The sequence below is a fragment of the Balaenoptera ricei genome, chromosome 1 (genome assembly GCF_028023285.1).
Source record: "Balaenoptera ricei isolate mBalRic1 chromosome 1, mBalRic1.hap2, whole genome shotgun sequence".
Lineage (NCBI taxonomy): Eukaryota > Metazoa > Chordata > Mammalia > Artiodactyla > Balaenopteridae > Balaenoptera > Balaenoptera ricei.
Window position 1 is genome coordinate 74,088,816 of NC_082639.1, and position 22,770 is coordinate 74,111,585.

General features: G+C 36.0%; 1 protein-coding gene across 1 annotated transcript; it reads left to right on the forward strand.

The window, feature by feature from the left end:
- The first annotated feature begins 288 nt into the window (after window positions 1–288).
- RPF1 (ribosome production factor 1 homolog) lies at window positions 289–19,605 on the forward strand. The gene is made up of 9 exons (XM_059925294.1): window positions 289–537; window positions 1,360–1,416; window positions 3,503–3,583; window positions 12,127–12,222; window positions 12,802–12,955; window positions 17,784–17,866; window positions 18,252–18,433; window positions 18,607–18,733; window positions 19,374–19,605. The coding sequence occupies exons 1-9, from the start codon at window positions 310–312 to the stop codon at window positions 19,413–19,415; spliced, it is 1,050 nt and encodes a 349-aa protein (XP_059781277.1). The 5' UTR covers window positions 289–309; the 3' UTR covers window positions 19,416–19,605.
- Window positions 19,606–22,770: the final 3,165 nt, after the last annotated feature.

Below are 22,770 nucleotides of genomic sequence, written 5' to 3' on the forward strand. Positions count from 1 at the left end.
AGTCTCTAGTAGAATGTAAACTCTATATACTTCAAAGATTGTTTTGTTCTTAGGTTTTAGGGGCTTGGCACATGGAAAACGCTCAATAACGGATTCCACCGACTCATCATTTCACTGCTCACATGGCTGGGCAAGCTCCCTAAACTCTCCTTAAGCCTAAATTTCAGCACCTTCTTAAACCGCTAGAACTCCCTAAACTATACATTTTCCTTTAAGAACTTTCCGACCCCGGAAGTAATAGCTTAAGGACGGGGGTCAGAGGAGAAAGCTACTTCCGTTTCCGTACAGACCACAAGGAGCAAAAATACCATGGCGAAGGCCGGGGATAAGAGCGGCGGCAGCGGAAACAAAGGCTTGAAACGCAAAGCCGCTACTGAAGAACGTCAGGAGGCTGCAGTCGCTGAGGATGGGACGACGGAAAGTGGGGTCCAACCCTCGAAGGCGGCTGCCTTTCCTCCAGGCTTCAGCGTTTCGGAGATTAAGAACAAACAGCGGCGACATTTAATGTTCACGCGGTGGAAACAGCAGCAGCGGAAGGTATGAGGTGCGGAGGCGCCAGAGCGCATGCGCGATGTCCCTCTAGCTCCCCTGGGGTGGAAGTTGGGGGGTGGAGGGGATGTAGAAGGGGCATCTAACCCATTCTGGTGTGCAAGTATGGGGGAAGGGTGTCCTAGAAGACTTCTTGGGACTGTAATTTCTAATCCGAGATCTGATGGATTGAGGGTCAACAGGCGCTGGGAGGAAAAAAAAAACTATTTTATATTGTGTGTCAAGCATTCTGTTCAGAAGTCGCCAGAAGTTACAGATTTACGGTACCCCTTGCCGGTTCTTGATCATTTTAAAAGCATATTTTGTTTATAAAATATTTGAGTAACTAGTGATGGTTTTATTGGAAACAACCTGAAAACTCCTGTCTCATTACCATTTATTTTTAGTACTTTTCAAGACAAGCAACCAGCATAGCCACCCACGGTTTTCTTCAGGATGCAACTTGCTAGGAATGCAAAACAAAACAACAGAAACTAGTTAACTTGTTTAGATGTACATTTTGCACTTTCACTTAGTTTGAGGCTTTATAGTAAAAGATAAAGCTACTGAAATTTTAAACATTTAAACTTGTCAGTTTAGATTAGTGTTTTGAAGGAGCAGGATCTTTGTTAGAGAAATCTTATTGATTGGCTAGCTCATTTGGTTTACAATAACAGCTATGAAAATCTAAGTCAGGATGTTTACTTTAATACATTTCTAAGATTGCTCAGTTTCAATATTCATAGCATTAGTAATTTGTAGCTTCATTATGTGTTTGTGATATAACTGGTGGTTTCTCAATATTGTTCTTTTCTTTTTCAAATCCTTTAGGAAAAGTTGGCAGCTAAGAAAAAACTTAAAAAAGAGAGAGAGGCTCTTGGTGATAAGGTAAATGAAACTTTTAGTCCTCTGCTATCTGTCTGTTATTGAGGAGTGCTCCCTGATACTTACATTGAATCACTTTCTTTTAAAATTTATTATGAAATATTTTGGATATATAAAGTGATATAAAAATAATACAGCATACCCCTTTCTTTCCTTTACTCAGCTTAAGAAATTATGCATTAGTAGATAGTGTTCGAGTTCTTGTGTACTTTTTTCTGATTGCTTTCCCCTCCAAAGAAACACTCATTGGGACTTCCCCGGTGGTCCAGTGGTTAAGAGGGTTAAGACGCCGTGCTTCCACTGCAGGGGGCACCGGTTTCGAACTTAGATCCCGCTTGACATGTAGCATGGCCAAAAAAAAAAAAAAAAAAGACAAGCACTCATGAAATTGCTCTTTATTGTTCCCATGCACTTCCTTTATTACCTTTACTATGTTTGTGTCCCTAAACAGTAAACCCAGTAGTGGTGTTTTGCATGTTTTCAAAATGGTGTGTCTACTTCAACTTGCTTATTTTACTTAACTTTATGTGTTTGAGAGGCAGAGACACATCTCCCTGACTGGGAATGGGGAAGATCCCCGGTTTAGGCCTGCAACTGGAGCTCTTCTGACTTGATGTGCTTTGTTATGCAAGGCTGGGGAATGGCTGGGCACAGCCTCTTCTGTTGTAGGGTTGGGGCGTGTAAGAATGAGAGCTGACTCTGAGGATAGGAACCTGCGAAGAGTGAGAATGGGGAGTGGGAGGAAGGTGAGATACCTGAGTGGATTATGGCAAAGAAGAGAGCAGAGATAATGCATCAAGAAAGGATTTGGCTATTTTTGTTATATTAAAAAAAAGTGAAATCTTTCTATTGAAAAATTTTAAAAGAACTACTAAATACTTCTGCATTATTGCACAGCTAAGTTATTTTCATTTTAGTTATAGTTAGTTCTAGGTTACAATTTATACTTGCAAAATTTAAAAAATGTTCAACTTTTCCCGCCTCCCATCCCTTAAGATGAGGGACCAAGAAATGATAAGCATTTTTGAGAAAGGGAAAAATAATAGACTATATATATATATACTATATACAAACTAAACACTTCTTTTTCATGAATTCTCTTTAATAGTATTAGGTTAAATCACAGGAAGTTGCCAATATTAGACTGTTTTGACCTGCGAAATCCTATCAAGCAATCTTAGTCTTTTTTAAACTCTCAATAATCAGTCAGTTATAGCAAATTAATATGCTGATCACCATTTGAAAATATCACCTTTCTTGCTTTTTGGATTGAAAGATGACTTCTTAGAACTGCCTCTTTTAAAAAAATTACTTAAAACTTAATATTCATTTCATAGAATAATAAAAAAATCCTAGTTTGTCAGTTCATATTCATCTCTGTTAGTGTACATATATTTTGGATTAGTTTTAATCAGTATATGGTTATAGTTCTGTGTTCCTGCTCCTTAAAATTTCATTTACACAATATTTTGGTCCAAGCAAACAATATTGTGCATGATTGCTGATTCTAATGGTATTCCATTATGCTGGAAATGCTGTAGCCATTATCCTGTTGTTGGACATCTGCCCTATTTACTGTTCATTTCCACTAACCATAGTGATAATACATATTTCTTTGTATAAATTGCTCCCCCTTTTCATTCCTTACCATAAATCCCCCAAACTAGAATTACTAGTTCAGCAGATGGAAACAGATTTATAGCTTTTCTTATATATTTCTGAATAGCTTTCTGAAAGTATTGAAACAAAGCTACATATATATGTACCTTTGTAATTTTTTCCCATTTGATATTTTTCTTCTCCATGAATAATTATTTTGATTCCAGTTTCTTCTCTCTGCTACTTCTGCCTGGTTTTAAGCCATTTTATTTAGTGTCAGCAATTCTTCCAGTACGTGCGTGTGTCTGCTCAGAGAATTAAAAAGCCTCTTACTCAATATTGTTATTAGGATTGATGTAGCAGTGGGTTGAAATGAGGAACAGATTGAGTTTTTGTATTATTTGCAGATTTCTGTTACTCTTCCCCAATCATAATGCAAAATTATTAATGTAAAATGCTCCTAAGACTTAACCCTTTTTCTTTTATTTAGGCTCCACCAAAGCCTATACCGAAGACCATTGACAACCAGCGAGTGTATGATGAAACCACAGTAGACCCTAATGATGAAGAGGTAATGTTAGAAGTCTTAAATGAATTAGGATGACCACACTTGATAAATTGTCTATTCGTATGTCAATGTTTAAAGTACTAGCTGGTGAAGATGTATAATGGACTGATTCAACTGTAATGTTGGCGTATTATCATTATTTATTTTAGATTATTTCATAATTGAGTTTTCCAACAATGCTATAGAAAAAGGCAGTAATTATTTATTTTCTAGAAAGGTATTGTATTTTATTCCTAGGTAAACTTATTTGTCATTTAATCTCTGTAATAGTTCGAGTGTTTTTTAATGTCATTTGAAAAGCATTCCTCATACTATAGATTTTTGTAGTATTTGTTATACATTTTGACACCTAAGGATAACATTTGATGGTAATTTTGTGTCCTCATAAAACTCTTGGTTTCAAGATAATCTTCCACTTTTCACATTTTCCCTTTAAATAGTTTGCAACAGTACAGTGAGAGAATCAAGGTTTTAAAACTTTGTATATATATGTATTCTTTGATTTGTGTACGGGAAACTTGTTTTTGTTATATTTATTTGCTTTCAAACAATGCTGTTACCAACATTCTTTCCCATATTTCCTGGTATAGCCATTCATTCATTCAGTTTATCAGTCAGTTTTCCAGCAAATGCTTCTTGATTGCCTGCTATGTATGGAGATCTGTTTTAGGGACATGGGATTCATCAGTGCACAAAATACACATATACACAAAAAATTTCTGCCCACCCAGAGCTTACTTTCTAGGAAGAGAGACAAACAATTAACATAATAAAATAAATTATCATAGGTTAGCAGATGGTAGGTTACTAAAGTTAAATAGGGTAAAGGAGATTCAGGACAACTTGGTGTAGAGCGAGTTTGCAATTTTACATATGGGGGGGTGCATGAGAGAGAGTATCTGTGTGTGTGTGTGCCTGCATTTTATTTATTTCGACATAATTTCAGACTTAATAGAAAAGTAAGAATTCATGTGTACACTTCACCTGGATTTCCTAAATGTTAAATTATATCATACTTCATTTTCATTTATGTTCTCTCTGAAATGCTTGAGAGTAAGTCGCAGACATAAGCCCCTTTACTCATACATGCTTAGTGTGTTTTACCTATAAACTGTTTTTTTAATAAGCACAGTGTACAGTTTCCAAAATAAGACAATTAACATTGATATACATTATTATCTGATCTGTACAGCTTACTCAGATGTCACAATGATTTTTCATAAAAGAAAAATCCCAGTTCTTGCATTTCATCCCATTACAATGACTCTAACCTCCTTTAGTTTGGAAGAGTTCCTCAGAATTTGCTTTTAATGACATTGACGTTTTTGAAGAGTACAGACCAGGTATACTTGTAGAATGTCACTTAATATGAGTTTGATGTTTGCTCATGATTATATTCAGCTTATGTACTTTTGACAGGAGTACCACAGTTGTGATGTTATGTTCTTTTCAGTGCTCTTAGCAGGAGTCACATATTGTTGATTTTCCCATTACTGGTTATATTAACTTTCATCACATGATTAAAGTGGTGTCTGTCAGGTTTCTCCACTATAACTACTAATTTCCTCTTTGAATTTAATAAATATTTTGGGAGAGAGATACTTTGAGATTATATAAATAAATATATGTTACTCTTTAAACTCTCACTCAAGATTTTGCAATTACAAATAATTTTTTCCAGTCTGGTAGGTGCGAAATTGTATTTCCATGTAGTTTTAATTTGCTGTTCTTTCGTTATGAATGAGGTTGGACATCTTTTCATGTTTTCTTCCTTTCTTTCTAATCAATTGTTTGTTCATGTCTCTTGCCCATTTTTCTGTTGGTTAGGGTTGCAATTTTTATACAATGGTTAGGGTAGGCTTCATTGAGGAGATGACCTTTTAGCAAAGACTTGAAGGATGTGAAGAAATTAGCCATCTTTGGGCAGAAAGTAATCCAGGATAAGGGGACATGGCCAGTGCAAAAGCTCTAAGGCAGGAACATGCTTATTTTATTTTTGAGGATCAATAAGGAAGCCAGTATGCTGAAATTAAGTGAGCAAGAGGGAGGATTGTAGAAGAGGTGCCAGGAAAAATACGGGGAAGGGAAGAGGCCAGATCAGTGACTTTGCCGGCCATTGTGAGGACTTTGGCTTTTATACTTAGTGAAATGAGGAGCCATTGGATGATTTTGAACAGGGGAATGATGTGATTGTATTTAATTTTTTTAAGTAATTGGTTGCTTTACTGAGATAGCAGTCAGAGAGGTAAACAGACTAGTTAGGAAGCTAATCCAGGAAAGAGATGATGATGATGGTGGTGGTGGTGGTGATGATGATGATGATTGGGACCACAGTGGTTACAGTGAACGTTGAGAATCAGTCTGATTCTGAGGTTTGCGTTTTTGGCCTTGTTGTATTTTGAAATTAGAGCCACTAAGAATTTCTTGATATGAGGTGTTAGAGAAAGAGGATTCAAAGATGGTATTGAGGTATTTAGCCTGAGCAATTTGAAGGATAGAAATGATGGAATTATCATTGACAAGATATGGAACAGGCCTTGGCTGGAGATAAATTGGGGATCAAAGACGTGTAATGTAAAAGTTTCCGTAAATATTTACATAGGGGAGAATTTGTTAGGTCATGGGGTGTATAAATGTTCAACTTTACATGAAAGTGCCAAAATGTTTTCCAAAGTAGTGGCTGTATCATTTTGCACTCTCACGGTGTAAGAGCAATATTCCTGGTCATCCACGTTCTGACCAATGCTTGGTATATTCAGGTTAGTGATAAAGGGCTATCTCATTGTGGCTTGAGTTTGCATTTCCCTGATTCCTAAAGTGGTTGAGCATCTTTTTACGCATGTACTGTGGTTTTGGTAGAGGTATGCCAGCTCATGTCTTTTGCCCTATTTTCTATCCTGTAGTGTATTTTACTGATTTGTAGAATTACTCTAATTTCTACTAATCCTTTACATGTATTACAAATATCTTCCAATTTGTGGATTCTCTTTTTACTTTCTTCTTTGGTGTCTTTTGATGAACAAAAGTCCTTAATATAGTTGGGTTTAATTTTTTTTTTTGGTAGTGAATGCTTTTTTGTCATGTTTAAGAAATCTGTCTCTATCCTGTAATCATATGATATCATATTTTTTTTCCTAAAAGAACTGGAGAGCTACCTTTCACATTTATGTACTTAATTATCAGGAATGGATTTGTTTGGTGTGAGAAAGGAAACCAATTTCTTTCTTCCACTGTTCCCTCCTTCCCCCTCATACACAACCAGTTTCCCCAGCACCATTTTTGGAGCAGTACAGCCTTTTCCCATAGTAAATTGTAATGCTGTGTCATATATTAGGTATCCATATATGCTTAGTCTTTTTTTGGGCTATTTTTTTGGTAGTTTGTTGCTGGATCAGTTCTTTACTTTCTTAATTATTTAGCTTCATGATAAGTTTTGATACCCGTTAGGGCAAGATGCCCCTCCCCATTACCATCCTAAAATCCCTCTGTTCAGGAGTGTTCTCTTCCTGGACCTTTGGTCTTCCATATAAAATTATAAATTGTACTAAATCAGATCAGTTTGAGGATATATATATATATATTGCTTAATTAGGTCTTGTTTGAATACTGAAAATGTATTTCAGTGAATTTCTTTGTTTTCTTAATACAGGTTGTACACATGAATCTTGTTAGAGCTATTCCTGGGTATCTTACATTTTTTCTTATTAGTGTAAAGCACATCTCTTTGAAAACTGTTTAAATTGCTGATTTACAAAAATGCAGTTGATTTTTTTTTTAAATTTGTTTATTATTTATTTATTTATTATTTATGTTTGGCTGTGTTGGGTCTTCGTTTCTGTGCGAGGGCTTTCTCTAGTTGCGGCAAGTGGGGACCACTCTTCATCGCGGTGCGCGGGCCTCTCACCATCGCGGCCTCTCTTGTTGTGGAGCACAGGCTCCAGACGCGCAGGCTCAGTAATTGTGGCTCACGGGCCCAGTTGCTCTGTGGCATGTGGAATCTTCCCAGACCAGGGCTCGAACCCGTGTCCCCTGCATTGGCAGGCAGATTCTCAACCACTGCGCCACCAGGGAAGCCCAACAGTTGATTTTTTTAATACATTTTAAAAAATATCTATCTATCTATCTATCTTTGGCTCCGTTGGGTCTTCGTTGCTGCGCGTGGGCTTTCTCTAGTTGCTGCAAGCGGAGGCTACTCTTCGTTGCGGTGCACAGGCTTCTCATTGCGGTGGCTTCTCTTCCTGCGGAGCACAGGTTCTAGGCCTGCAGGCTTCAGTAGTTGTGGCATGCAGGCTCAGTAGTTGTGGCTTGCGGGCTCCAGAGTGCAGTCTCAGTAGTTGTGGTACACGAGCTTAGTTGCTCCATGGCATGCGGGATCTTCCTGGGCCAGGGATCGAACCCATGTCCCCTGCATTGGCAGGCGGATTCTTAACCACTGCGCCACCAGGGAAGTCCCTGCAATTGATTTTTGGATTGTGATCTTCTAACCAGTAGTTGACCTAAATTCATTTCTAATAATTTGTCTGAATGTTGTTTTCATTTCATGTTTAATCATTTCTGCAAATAAGTTTTTGTTTCTTACTTTCAATCCATTAACAGTTTCTTTTGTTCTTACTTAGAACCTCCAGCATGTCAAATAAATAGAAAAAGCAATATTAGCATCTGTGCCATGTTACTGATTTTAAAGAGAATACTTCCAGTGTATCATTATTAATGTTTGTGTCATTAATGGTAGATTCTCCTTATGAGTTATGGAAATTCCATTTATTCTTTTTTTGCTGGGTTTTTTGTTTAACGAATGAATGTAGAAAGTTAGATGCTTTTCCTGCAAATATTAAGATAATTTATGCACTTTTTCTGCAGATATTGAGATGAAGGTGCAGTTTTCTCCTTTATTGCACTAATGTAGTAAATGAAATAGATTTTCTAATCTTAAACCTCTTGTATTCATGGGATAAATCCAATTTAGTTAAGATGACACAGACCTACTAGAGGATGGACTTGAGGATACGGGGAGGGGGAAGGGTAAGCTGGTACAAAGTGAGAGAGTGGCATGGACATATATACACTACCAAACGTAAAATAGATAGCTAGTGGGAAGCAGCCGCATAGCATAGGGAGATCAGCTCGGTGCTTTGTGACCACCTAGAGGGGTGGGATAGGGAGGGTGGGAGGGAGGGAGATGCAAGAGGGAAGAGATATGGGGTCATATGTATATGTATAACTGATTCACTTTGTTATAAAGCAGAAACTAACACACCATTGTAAAGCAATTATACTCCAGTAAAGATGTTTAAAAAAAAAAAGATGTTTTATCTTCTTAACATATTGTTTTGGTTTGTTAATACTTTGTTTAGAACATGTACATGTGTGTTCATGAGTGAGACTACAGTAATGTCCTATTTTCATTCCTAATTTATTTGGGCTTTTCACCAGAGATGTATCTGTTTTGTTTTTCTTTTCAAACTACTGTTTTCTTTAATCTTCTCTATTGAATCTTTGTTTTCTAATTCATTTATATATCCTCTTACCTTTATTTCTTCTACACTCTGAGTTTATTTTGTTTTTATTTTTTTGATTAGCTTATTTTCATCTTTTTTATTATGAGCAACTAAGGTCATAAAATTCACTTTTGCTATAGCCCCCAAGTTTTAAGATGCATTTCTTTCATTATTGTTTAAATCTGAGTACCTCTTTTAATGAAAGATGATTTCTTCTTGTTTGCTGTATTTTTTTATTTCATTAGTTTTCCCCTGATCCTTGTTATTTCTTTCCTTCTGCTTACCTGGAAGAGCAAATGAAAGCTCTTCCATTTGCTCTTCTTTTTCTAGCTTCCTAAGATGGAAGCTTAGATTATTGATTTTATACTTTTTTCCTAGTATAAGCATATAAAACTCTGGTTTTCCCCTAAGCACTGCTTTAGCCACATCCCATACATTTTGGTATGCTTGTTGTGTTTTCATTTTCATTCTGTTCAAGACATTTTCTAATTTCTCTTGTGATTTCTTCTTTGGCTTATGATTTTCAAGAAGTGTCCTGTTTAATTTCCAAATATTTGAGGATTTCCCAGATTCCTTTCTGCTGTTGATTTCTAATTCAATTTTGTTGTGGTTTGGGACATATTTTGTTCGATTTCAGTCCTTTTCAATTAAAGAAATGTCCTAGCATTTATGTCCTAGCATAAATAAGATCTATTCTGAAGAATGATTTATCACAATCTACTTCAAGTAAATAGTGACACGATTCTGGTAAAATACAGCAAGTTTGCACCAGTATAGCTTCATGACCCTCCACTCTTACTCATGCTATTATTGTCAGCACACGTTGTTATATATTACATCTGTCTATGTTATAAACCCAGTGTTGTATTTACTGCTTTAAACATCCTCATGTTTTTTTAAAGAAATTAAGAGCATACACACACAACACACCCACAAAGTCTTTTATGTTTACCTTCATCGTTACCTATTTACAGTGCTCTTCTTTCCTGCCTCTGGATCAGAGTTACCATCTGGTATCGTTCTCTTTCAGCTTTTAGGACTTTCTTAAGCCTTTGTTTTTATAGCAGGTCTGATAGCTAATTATCTGTTTTTGTTTATCTGAAAGTGTGCCTATTTTGCCTTCAGTTTTGAAAGAATTTTGTGGGATATAGAATCCTTGGTTGACTTTTTTTTTCTTCTGGTACTTTGAACTTGTTCCATTGCATTTTGACCTTCATTATTTCTCTTGAGAAAGCAGCCATTAATAATCATTGTTCCCATGTACATGATTTATTTTTTTCTTCTTTCAAAATTTTCTGTTTTTTGGCTTTTACCAGTTTGACACTGATGTGTTCAGGTGTTGTTCTTTCTTTTTATTCTACTTAAGGTTTTCTGAGTTTGGACCTTAAGTTAGAGTTTTTCATCCTTTATTTCTTCGAATATTTTTTTTCTGCCCTCTTCTCTCCTTCAGGGACTTCGTTTTCACACACACTGTTGAAATGGTTAAGAGTGTTCTAAAAGTTTCTGCAGCTTTGCTCCTTTTGCGATGATTGTGTTCTCCATTCTTTGGATTGGATACTCATTAATCTATTTTCAAGTTTATTGATTATTCTGTATCTTAGATCTGCTATTAAGCTGGTATTTTTCCTTAATTCCTTGAATATATCTGTTATAGCTGCTTTCAAATTTTCACTAAATTCAACATCTGGGCCCACTCAGTCAGTTTTTATTGACTTCTCTTTTCCTGATTATAAGTCATACTTTTCTGTTTCTTTGTATATCTGATATTTTGGTTGAAAATTGGACATTTTAGAAAACATTGCAATAACTCTGGATTGTTTTATTTTTTAAGGGTTATTGATTCTTTTTGTTTTAGTAACTTGTCTGGACTTAAACTGGAATCTGTTTGACAGTAGCATTATGTTACTACTCAGTTGGTTATTTTTAACGTGCCTCCCTAGGGACTGTCCCTGTGTTTGTGTGGCTTAATGGTCAGCCAGTGATTTGGGTAGAGGTTGTGTTGTGACACCATGAACCCCTAAGACATATATACCCTCTGCCAGCTGAGCTGTGTGTGGATTGAGGAATGCATTCAGAGTTGCAGCCATTTCTCAAGTCTCCCTTGCCTTTCAGGTGCACTGGATTCTCAGGTCTCTCTCATGCGTAGTTTAGCTGTCAGTCAGGGATTTGGGGAGAGATTATGTCAGTCCCTCTATGATTTTTACTTCCAGAGCTCTCATTAAATTTTGGGCTGGTCCACATCTACCCTGAACTGGGCCTGTAATCTTGGATTGGCAAAGCTAGGGTCTTCACACCTGCCCCTCCTTGAATCTGGTCCACCACCTCTGGATTCAGGATTGCTGGTTCTCGCCTACTATCAGTCCTGAAGTTGGCAAAGTTACTGTTTTCACCAACCAGGTTGATAGAGGAAATGGAATAGCTCTAGGCAAGATTCTTTTTTTTTTTTTTTTTTTTTTAAGAAATTCACGTTCTTTTATTTATTTATTTATGACTGTGTTGAGTCTTCGTTTCTGTGCGAGGGCTTTCTCTAGTTGCGGCAAGTGGGGACCACTCTTCATCGCGGTGCGCGGGCCTCTCACCATCGCGGCCTCTCTTGTTGCGGAGCACAGGCTCCAGACGCGCAGGCGCAGTAATTGTGGCTCACAGGCCCAGTTGCTCTGTGGCATGTGGGATCTTCCCAGACCAGGGCTCGAACCCGTGTCCCCTGCATTGGCAGGCAGATTCTCAACCACTGCGCCACCAGGGAAGCCCTAGGCAAGATTCTTGATGTTCTTGCCCACAGATGTATCCATTTTTCAAGAATAAACGCATCTCAGTGTGTGTCTTGAAATTGTTTTTGACAGTTTTTTTCCAGTTTTATATTAGTATTCTTCAGGCAGAAAATTACCCAACCTCTTCATGTTGCCATTAACCTAAGTCCCTCCTGGGCCCTCTTTAAATCACCAGTCAGCTAGGTAGTTAGTGTTATAGAATCCCTACTGGAACTACTTTTAAAATGCTGGCCCAGTAGAATGTTTGATGTAAAATTATCTCTCTTTCTGTTTTCAGGTTGCTTATGATGAAGCTACGGATGAATTTGCTTCTTACTTCAACAGACAAACTTCTCCCAAGATTCTCATCACTACATCAGATAGACCTCATGGGGTAAACATATCAATTAGTATAGCTCTTGAATTCTTAATTTTCTTACATTACTTAGATTATTTAAAAGAACTCTGTTCAGAAGAGTTAAATTATTAATTGCCTTAGATTATGCCTGTAAATAAGCTAAATAAAATGTAATGGTGATGTGATATAGGTTCACTAAGCATGATTCTTCAGGATAGGCCTTCTCAGCCTCAGCACTGTTAGTATTTTGGGCTGGATAATTTTTTATTATGCAGATTGTCCTGTTCATTATAGGATGTTTAGCAGCATCTCTGGCCTCTATGCACTAGATATCAGTAGCAGCCAAACCCCACACTACCACCAGTCATAACCACCAAAAATGCTTCCAGATGTTGCCAAACATCCCTTGATGGCAAAATTGTCCCTAGTTGAGAACCACTGCTTTAGGTTGATCAGCCTTTGATGGATGAAACATTGTTTAGGTTTCACTCTTTCCCTAGCCTTGCTCTTTTAATAACACCATCTTATAATAATTACTTCTTTGCTTATAAACATATGCCACACAGATTTGTATCCTTTTTCACTTTTGAGGATTTTTGTTATTTTGTTTTATAGAGAACAGTACGACTCTGTGAACAGCTCTCCACAGTTATACCAAACTCACATGTTTATTACAGAAGAGGACTGGCTCTGAAAAAAATTATTCCACAGTGCATCTCAAGAGATTTCACAGACCTGATTGTTATTAATGAAGATCGTAAAATACCAAGTATCCTTTGTTTTTTTACGGAAGTTTTCCTGTCTAAACAAGAGACAACTTCAGGGAATTCATAATCTAGTATGAGAAAAGAAACATGTAAACAAACAAAAATATAGTGTAGATAGTACAATTAAGAGAGAAATACAGGATACAGTGCAAACTCTGGTAAAATCTGCCCTGGGGATATCAGGGAGGAAGTACTTGATAGAAAAAAATGCTTAAACCCCGTCTAGGTGGATATGGGTGAATGAGGTAAGGAAGAGGAAGAGTACCCACTGCAAAAATAACCGTTTGGAAAGATAGAGGCATGAAGGTGCTGACCCAGGTGGGGATCTGCAACTGTCATTTGATATGACTAGATTTTTTGGTGCCAGAGGTGGTATCACAGGATTGCATTTTTGAAGTAGGTATTTGGGCCCATATTATGTATTAACTAGTATATCAGATGCCAAGAATAATCTATCCTTTTACCATGAATCACAGATCTGAGGTGAATGTGTTCCCTAAACCCTAGGTGTTTCTTCCTGTTGTGAGGTAAGAGATCATATAAAGGATGCCTAGATTTTTTGTCATTGCTATTGTTTTACTCATCTCATGGTGGCCTGTGAACTCAGTAACTTTAAGATGGCCAGTTGAATAAGTCCAAATTATTAAAACAAGATTATTAAGGACCTATAAACAATGGGGACAGTACTTCTCTGCTGCCAGGGTAACATTTTTTTTCTTAAATCAATGAACACTTTTTAAAAAATAATGGTTTACAAGCTGTTTTTTTTTTCATCTAAATAATTTTTATGGCTTTTATTGTTTTCAATATAAGTTAAAGACTTTACCCACTTGTACAGGTTGCTTTTCAGAGACTTTTAAGACTAAAACTAGCTTTGTATTGTGGTATATTGTTGGTCATTTTATAATTTGGCCGGATCGTGAGTTACTGTAACAAAGTAACAAAAATCTCTTGCATACTTAACTATTCCAGAAGAGATCTGTTTTAAGGTAGTTGTTGCCTTTTTAAAACTACCCTCCCAACATAAGGTGGCAAGGTCTGCGTTCCTCTATTTTTGGCAGTTAAAAACCCATCATCATTTCATTACTAGCAAGCCTGCTAGTAACTCTTTGCTAAGAAGCAAGCATTTATCAATTCAATAAACATTCTATCCATCTCTTGCCTTTAGAAAGCTTATATTCTCTTTACTTTATAATACTGTGTTGTCTTTTTACCCAAAATGTATTAATATTTTTCTGTTTACCATATTGGACACCCTAGAGAGTAAGTTAACCCATCAGGTAATTAAGGTACCATCGGTACACAGACCTGATTTAAGGAAATAATTAGGCTACTTAAGTAATCCAAATGTGAAATTGCTTACTCCTATTCATATAAACATATATATACAGTCTGCCCTCCCTGTCCACGGGTTCTGCATCTGCGGATTCAACCAACCGGATTGAAAGTTGGAGGGCTTACTCTGCTATGCCAGTTTATATAAGGGACTTGGATCTGCCATCCATGGTGGGTCCCAGAACCAGTCCCCCACAGATACTGAGGGAAAATTACCCAAGACTTTAATTTTTGGATACAGAATCATGCAGCAGTTTCTAAAAGTCCTCATGATTGGAAGTTTTATAAGTATAATCCTGCCTGGATGTTAATTTTTATAATTTCAAAGATGTTTCACTTTCTTTTCTGATTAACATCTAGTAATGCAGCTGATGTCGAAGTATCAGTGAAAGACACTAGGAAAACAAATCTCTTGATTTGCTTGATCACATAGAATGATCTTCAGACTAATGGACATTGGTAAGCCAGACTGGAAGTCCATCTTGGATAAAGAGATTGTAAGATAAGGCAAAGAATATCTGCAGAAACTTGTAAATGAGACTGTTGTTGCTCTGAGGAAGATATGAGACAGGTAAATGGAGGAAGGACAGTGGCTAATCTTTGCCATGATTCCCCCCCGCCAAAAAAAAAATGTAGAATTAAAGGGAGAATAATTTGTAAGCACCTAATAGAAATAGTGGTGATTCCTAGAGACTTAACATGGGCTCACAAATAACAAATCATGACTCCTAATGATGGCACTTGGAGAAAAGTTGAAAGAATTGAAGATATCCAGCCTGGAAATAAGAAAGTGGGAACATGACAGCTGTCTAAAGATATATTGACAGTAGGAAGGGCTACTGTGTGCCATATGGTGGAAATTTATAGGGGTATACATTTTTGACTTATTCTAGAAAAGAACTTCATTATCCTACCAGGAGCCTTGTGGCTTTGGGTCAGGCAGATGTGATATCAAATTCAGAGTTCATTACTTGCTATTTTTGTGAATTTAGTCAAGTTTCTTAGTCAGTTTCCTCATATTTTAAATGTAGGAAATAATACCTATCTTTGGGGTTCCCACCAGGATCACATTAAATGTATTATGTTTCAGAGGCATAGTGCCTGGCCTGTACTAGGCATTTTTTTAATTGTGGTGCAGTGGGAAGCATGAAGGCTTTTTCTGGAGAGACAGACTTCCTCTATTCATTATTTCTAAATGGAAATTTGAGGTAGGATAAGTCTTTGTGCTTTTGGCAGCTTATAGGGTGTTTTACATTCCTAGCCTTTGTATCAATCATAACAAAATGCCTCTATACATTTCTAAATGGAAATTACCAGTCAAGGGTTTGGGCTCAGGTGTAACCCCACTCCAGTTGAGATCTACTGCCATGTAGCACTGAAACTTGGGTTGAATCTACCTGACCCTTCTCAAACTCTTCCTCATTGCTAAAATCAGTAGGACTCCTATTTTACATGGTTTGGGTTGGAGATTAGCAATAACATTAATAAAGCCTTTTGTACAATGCAGGTACTTACGAATTGATACATCTGGATTCTGTAGTTTCTTTTGACACAAACCACAATTTAGTGGGAATGTTCTGGAAAGGATTCAAGCCTTGATTTAGATTGAAAGAAATGACTTGTACCTCTCTTAACCCCCTCAAGATTTTATGATTTTTTTCAATGTGCAAATGATACAGAAATACTTTGGCCTGTACCTCATGAGTTTGAACTTTTGGTGAGTCCTTGAAGGAAAGAATTCAAACATTTACTGATAATCTGCTATGTAGTAGGCACTAGTATCTGTCAGAAATTAGTTAATGGATTTGTTGGGAAGAAAGGCATTTTACATGACTGTAACTCAAATGACAAGTGCTGTAGTAAGTAACAGTGAGATCGAGAATATTTAGAGCTTAATTTTGACTGTAAAGAAGTGGCATTTGAAGTGGGCCTTAATGAATGAGTAAAATATTGTAGATATTTGAAATAGCATGAGCAAAAATCACGATAGGATTAATGTGTATGGCGTGTGAGAGACTGTCATTGTCTACCAGCTGGGAAGCAATATGGGGAGACAACAGGTTAGAAAGGTAGTTTGGAGCCACAGTATGACTGCTGTGACGATGTCTTAAATCTATATAGATGAGTCTGTGGTGAGAGTAGTTTGAAATTAGCTACAGCTGTCAAACTCTCACAGTATCCAGTTTTTCAAATAGCACACGAGGAGCTATGGTACAGATACAGTGACACAGCCGAGTCCCATAGCTTAGTAACTGTAGAACCAAGGCCTGAATCCAACCTGATTTAGTCTATATTAGAAGATGTACTTGAAATGGTGAGAGAGGTCAAACCAAGCACGATACTGTTTTCCTAATCTGGGTGAAAAATCTCAAGGACCTCAATTAAGACAATAACAATTGGGGTAAAGAGGAAGCTATAGAAGTGAGGAATTTAGGAAGGTAAAAGCAGTAAATAGGATTTGATGGGAGGAGGAAGGTGATGATGATAACCACCATAGTTTTTCAGTAGATGAATGGGAGAATGTTGATTTTTTTTTTAATCTTGGATTTTATATATTTTTTTATACAGCAGGTTCTTATTAGTCATCCATTTTATACACATCAGTGTATACATGTCAATCCCAATCTCCCAATTCATCATGTTGATGGCTTTTAAATATGGCAACATGTTTTATAAAACTCATATTGTGTGCGGATAGACTTAAAACAGTCTAATTCTGACCTCCTTTTAAGGTTAAGTATTTGAAAGAATCAGGTTGTGCTACAAAGACTTGAGGTATGTTGTGTAGTTTAGCCGCATTCCAAACTTTTAAAGCCCTTGGGCTGCTAATCCTGCTGATTGTAGGTAGTTGTCTTATACCATTCGTAGTTTAGAGTGTCTAGCCTAATTCTGTTTGTGGTAGGGTCAGTAAGTGGTTAATTAATTGGTTGATTTTAAATTGTGGTACAGTAATCCCAAGAATTAAGACCATGTCTCTTGAGAACACTAATAACCTCGATTTCCAGAAAAGAGTTTGTCACTGGTCTTGTAGGATGATATTCAAAACTGCATATCCTGACCTTACAAATGTGTAAGACGTATATATATGTATGAAAGTGTGCCTTTTAAGAGTTATAAAGCCTCTGAACGTAGAGGTAAACTTATATTCCATTTGCAATGCTACAGTTATGCTAGAATCTTATCCTTTTAGAGTATTAGAGTAGTGTACTTCAGTTGAATGCCAAACATACCCTACAGCTATTTACCATATTGTGAAGAGAAAAAGTAGGACTGCTATAGGTTAGTCTATTTTTCTGAAAGATTTAGGTTGACTTCGGTGTCTTGAGTTTTGGGTATAGTAAGAAAATCTGTTAAGCCAGAGGAATACATGCACCCACCTATTTACCTAGCTACAGATTTTAGGAGGCTTTGGGCATACAAAGGACTAGTTATTTAAACAATTTAAGACTTAGATTACAGAGTGTAATCTAAATGTGTTCTTAGCTTTGTGAACAGATGGATTAATTCTGAGTCACTTGCCAAATGGCCCAACTGCTCATTTTAAAATGAGCAGTGTTCGTCTGCGTAAAGAAATTAAGGTAAGTTTTATGCATTCCTTGATTGGTATTGGTCTCCTCACAGTATTTGATCAGTAAATGCTATAACCTATATAGATCTAATTGATTTTAATAATGGTATTTGCTCTTCTGGTTAAAGGGACAGTTTTGTGTACTGACTGTTTTCTTGTGAGATTATAATTGAGTTACGGCAGACAAGCAGTAGCCTTCGTTAATATGAAACATGTCACTTTTTAGTAGAACTTTCTTTTTGGTGCATTCACTGCATATTAAATAATTTTAGATAAATCTTATTTCATGGGTTTGATTAAGCCATTAAGATAACTAAAATGTTTCAATGGCATGTAAATTCCAAAACTTGAAATTGCAGTGAGATCGTTATTGTGACTTTCCATCATTTTTCTAGAGAAGAGGCAAGGAGCCCACAGAACACATACCTGAAATAATTTTAAACAATTTTACCACACGGCTGGGTCATTCTGTTGGACGTATGTTTGCATCTCTCTTTCCCCATAATCCTCAATTTACTGGAAGGCAGGTTGCCACATTCCACAATCAACGGGATTATATCTTCTTCAGATTTCACAGGTGAGAAACTCCTTGGACTTCAGTGATGAAATACATTTTACACACAAACCTGTTTTCTAATGTATTCTGACAAGTATTGTAGATGAGAAATTATCTTTCAAACTGTCAAATTAAAGAAATAACAGTTTGGGTTCATTCACACTAATTTCCTTAACTCTATTTTATCTTTGAAGATACATATTCAAGAGTGAAAAGAAAGTCGGAATTCAGGAACTTGGACCACGTTTTACCTTAAAATTAAGATCTCTTCAGAAAGGAACCTTTGATTCTAAATATGGAGAATATGAATGGGTCCATAAGGTATGTGCTTACTCTAAGAAAAGCCATTTAGAGAATTTTAAAAGGATGGAATGAGAATAAAACCACGTACTTTAAGCTTTGGGTGTTTATACCTTAAGTTAGGCTTCTGAATTTCTTCCCAGGAGCTAGCAATAACCAATCTCTGGTACAGTGTTCTGGTCTAGAGATTAACCCTGGTTCATCTGAAATATCCCTAAAGATCAGTGGTTCTCAAAGTGGGACCAGTAGCATCACCTAAGGACCTGTTACGAAGGCAGACTGTTGGGCTACAGACCTGCTCAATCAGTAACTTAGGGAGTGGGCCAGCAGTCTGTTTATGAGCCTGTGTTATAATGATTCTGCAGCATGCTTGAACATTATTGCTATAGAGGTTTTATAGAAGTTTGGAGATCATTTTAAATCATAAATGAAAACTTTAATACTTTAAAACACATAATTTTTCAACCTAATAAGAAATATTTCACTTAAGTATGACTAAAATTTTATATATATTATGCACACACATATTGGAACAGTAATTTCCAATACTTTTTATATTAGAGCTAAAGACTTAAATTGTCTCAGAGACAAACCTAGAGGTCCTTTTTTTATAGCACTGTTACAGATTGTTTACTTTTGTTGTTGTTTTTCTAATTTTCAGCCCCGGGAAATGGATACAAGTAGAAGAAAATTCCATTTATAAAGTACTGAGGGGATAGTATTGGATTGTGCTGACAGGCCTATCTTGAATTTATGAAAGAAGACCCTTTTCAAAATGGCATTTACTGATTTCATAAGCCTTCTGTCATGTCTGGATAAAGTACCAAGTGCCATGAATTGCCACTCACTATTTATGTAGCAAATAAAAGGTCATTTTGGTAAGAGTTTATAAATTCAGGTTTCCTAAAGCTTAATTCTCTTTTATTTTTAGGTAATTGTTAATAGTTGAAATTGGGATCAGCATTCAAACTAACATTCCTGTTTGTACTTTCATGGAACATGTGGGCTGGAGAGAAGTACAGTGCTTGGTAGATACTGTGTAGCCCACTGGTTTTGTATCAGACTGATCTTCATAGTTTTAATTCTGTTTCCAGAAAATACATATATTTGGGGGTGAGGTTTCTAGGATGTTTTAACATTTCCTTAAGCCTTTCAAGAAGGGTAGACATTTTTAAAGCAAAGTGGTTTGCCAAGGACTTAAAGCAAAAGTTGCAAATTATTGATGCTAGTCTTTGGTACTTCTTTACCTCATTACGTTGTACTGTAGTGCTCCACTCAGGAATTACCTCGGGCTCTGAAATTTTTCTCTTCCATCTTGTAATGGAATTCTTATATCTAGTCTTTACTATCCTTACTGGGAGAGCCATCTGTTATGAAGTAAATAACTTCTAGCTGTAATGGTAATACCCCACAAAGTAGTTCATTAGAAAACAAAGTTAACCCTGTAAATAACTCATGAATAGAAACTAGTATTATTAGCAGCCTCCTCCTGACCTTAAAAGAATAAATCTGCAACTTACCTTTAATTCTCTAGCAGTCTTGCAAATGTATGGCATAAAGTTATGTGAGATGAGTTGCTGGAACAAACACTAAAAATTTTAACCCCTTAAAGATGATGGGAAAATTGTCATTTTTTTCTTAGGTGTTCAAAACAAATTAATATTGTACATAGTATATTTAATACCAATAATTAATCCAAAAACTTTTATACTAAGTATTTTATTATATGCTGCCACCAGTGTATATAAAATAATTACCCTTGTGAAACAGAAATTCATGAATATTCAGAGAGGTAGACTGACAAAAGTAGAAGTTTATATAGTATGGCACGTGTTATAGAGACAGGCTTTTGTACAGGCTTCAGATTTAGCTTTCCTTTGAATATTCACCGGTTTATGAAAAGTGGTTTAAAAACCTGAAATGAAAAAAAAAAAAGTGAATTAGGGTAAAGTATCATAAGAACAATAGCTTTTTTTCTGAATAGCAGTACATCTTACATTACATTTAAGGCATTCATCTGAATGTCAGCTTATAAAATGCTTTGTTAAACTAAGCCTGTTTTTAAAAAAGAAAAAAAAAAAACAGACATCACAGGGTTTCTAGGGAAAAAAATGAGAAACAGGATAGAAAATGCCTGTGGTGTAAAATGTAACTTTCTCTTAACCACTCTCAAGTATATATAACTTATGATTTATAACCACTCTGAAGTATATATAACTTAGGGTTTAGAAATAAACAGACTTAAAGTTTGACTTGCCAATATCATTGCCAAAATACACTCTGGATCCTAATTTTAAAAAAGGTTAATATAAGAATCTCTGAAGTTGAGGAAAATCTGAACACCTCTAGGAAATGAGCAATAGTATCGAGGAGAGCAAGATGCAATCCCTTCTATTTACCCACATAAACCTATATACAAAGAGAAATGTGTACATGGATATTGACTATAGTAATGGTTTAACAGCAGAGAACTGGAAGTAGCCTAAATGCAACTCAATAAGGCAATGGATAAATAAACTAAGGTTCATACACATGGCAGAATACTATACAGCAATTAAAATGACTAAACAATCTATGGATTAACACAAATCTCAAAAGTAATGCAGTAATAGTTCCTTAAAAATAATAGCTATGTTTTAAAACTATAAAACAATAAATATATATAAAAAGTAAAAACAGGGGCATAACAACTTCAGGATAAGTCATCTATATGGAAAGGTAGGAAAAGTATCTTTTTATTTCTTGAAAGTTGGGAATTCCCTGGCAGTCCAGTGGTTAGGACTTGGCACGTTCACTGCCAAGGGCCAGGGTTCAATTCCTGATCTGGGAACTAAGATCCCACAAGCCACACAGTGCAACCAAAAAAAAAAAAAGGTAAACCATTTAATTCAGGACAGTGGACACCTGGTTTTTTATACTTATTTAAAAATTTCTGTTACTTCATTACAAAAATGTTCAAGAAGCATAAACAAAATCAGTGGTGAAAAAACAATGTTTAGCCTCAGTTAATCAGTGCAAATTACAAAAATGAGATAGGCAGAAGAAAGTAGCAAAGAATCTGAGATCTGTTTGGCAACGGCTCAGCAAAAAAGTATTCTTAAGCTCCAGGTGGAATAGCAAAGTTTAATTTGGCAGTTTTCAAGGTTATTACATTTTAAATGTCATTCCTTATTGTTACTTACGGGAATTTATCTTAAAGAAATGGGTAAAGTATATGTATGGGTACCAAGATCTTCGCCTCAGTGTATCCTCAAATTTGGAAACCTCAATATTTGATGAAGTATAATTTAAGTTATAGTACAACCACAGAAAATCTCATTTACAAGGACTATTAAATGAGAGCACCAAATCCTAACCTCTAGACCACCAGGGAACTTACAAAGACTATTAAATGAAATAAGAAAATTCAAGTGTAGAAAAAAACTGTGCATACTATGATCACTATTTTTCAATGATTGTTTTTTTCTCTTAAAAGGAAGTATCTGTTAACAGTGGTTATTTCTAGGTATGTGGATCATGGTAACTTCTATTTTAATACCTTGTACTATCTGTTGCTAAATTATCTATGCTTTTAAAAAAATTATATAAATATATATTTTTTTAAAAGCTATGAGTATAAAGACTTAAATACAGACTCTTTGCATCCATGCCACTGAGTGTGCCTAGGACAACCAACATCAGCATAACATCCCAGACCTACTTTCAAGTTTGAGAAGAAATGCTTTTACATCCAAATATTCTTTTCCTAGCCAAAAGTGTTTCAAATCATAATATCCACAAAGCTAAGGGTTTATTATACTGCCAGAATTAACAGCCATTATTTTACTTTGAAATCTGGATTCTTATCCCAACCATATTTTAACCTTGAGCAACTCATTAAACACTTGTCTGCAGACTCCTATGAAGTGAAACTATTAACAGCCAATTAAGAAGCCAGGCTTAACAGTAGTTTAAATGAAAATAAACACTTTGTGAAGAGAATACAAGGGGAACCGTAAAAATATGAAATTTCCCAAAACTGCCATGAAGAATTAATACTGCCAGGAGCAAACGACTTT

Bases quoted from the DNA above. Each gene is read 5' to 3' on its own strand.
- RPF1 (XM_059925294.1), top strand. From the start codon at position 310: ATGGCGAAGGCCGGGGATAAGAGCGGCGGCAGCGGAAACAAAGGCTTG. The intron at 12,223-12,801 runs GTAAACATATCA...TTTGTTTTATAG, and splicing joins CATCAGATAGACCTCATGGG to AGAACAGTACGACTCTGTGA. The intron at 18,434-18,606 runs GTGAGAAACTCC...TTATCTTTGAAG, and splicing joins ATCTTCTTCAGATTTCACAG to ATACATATTCAAGAGTGAAA.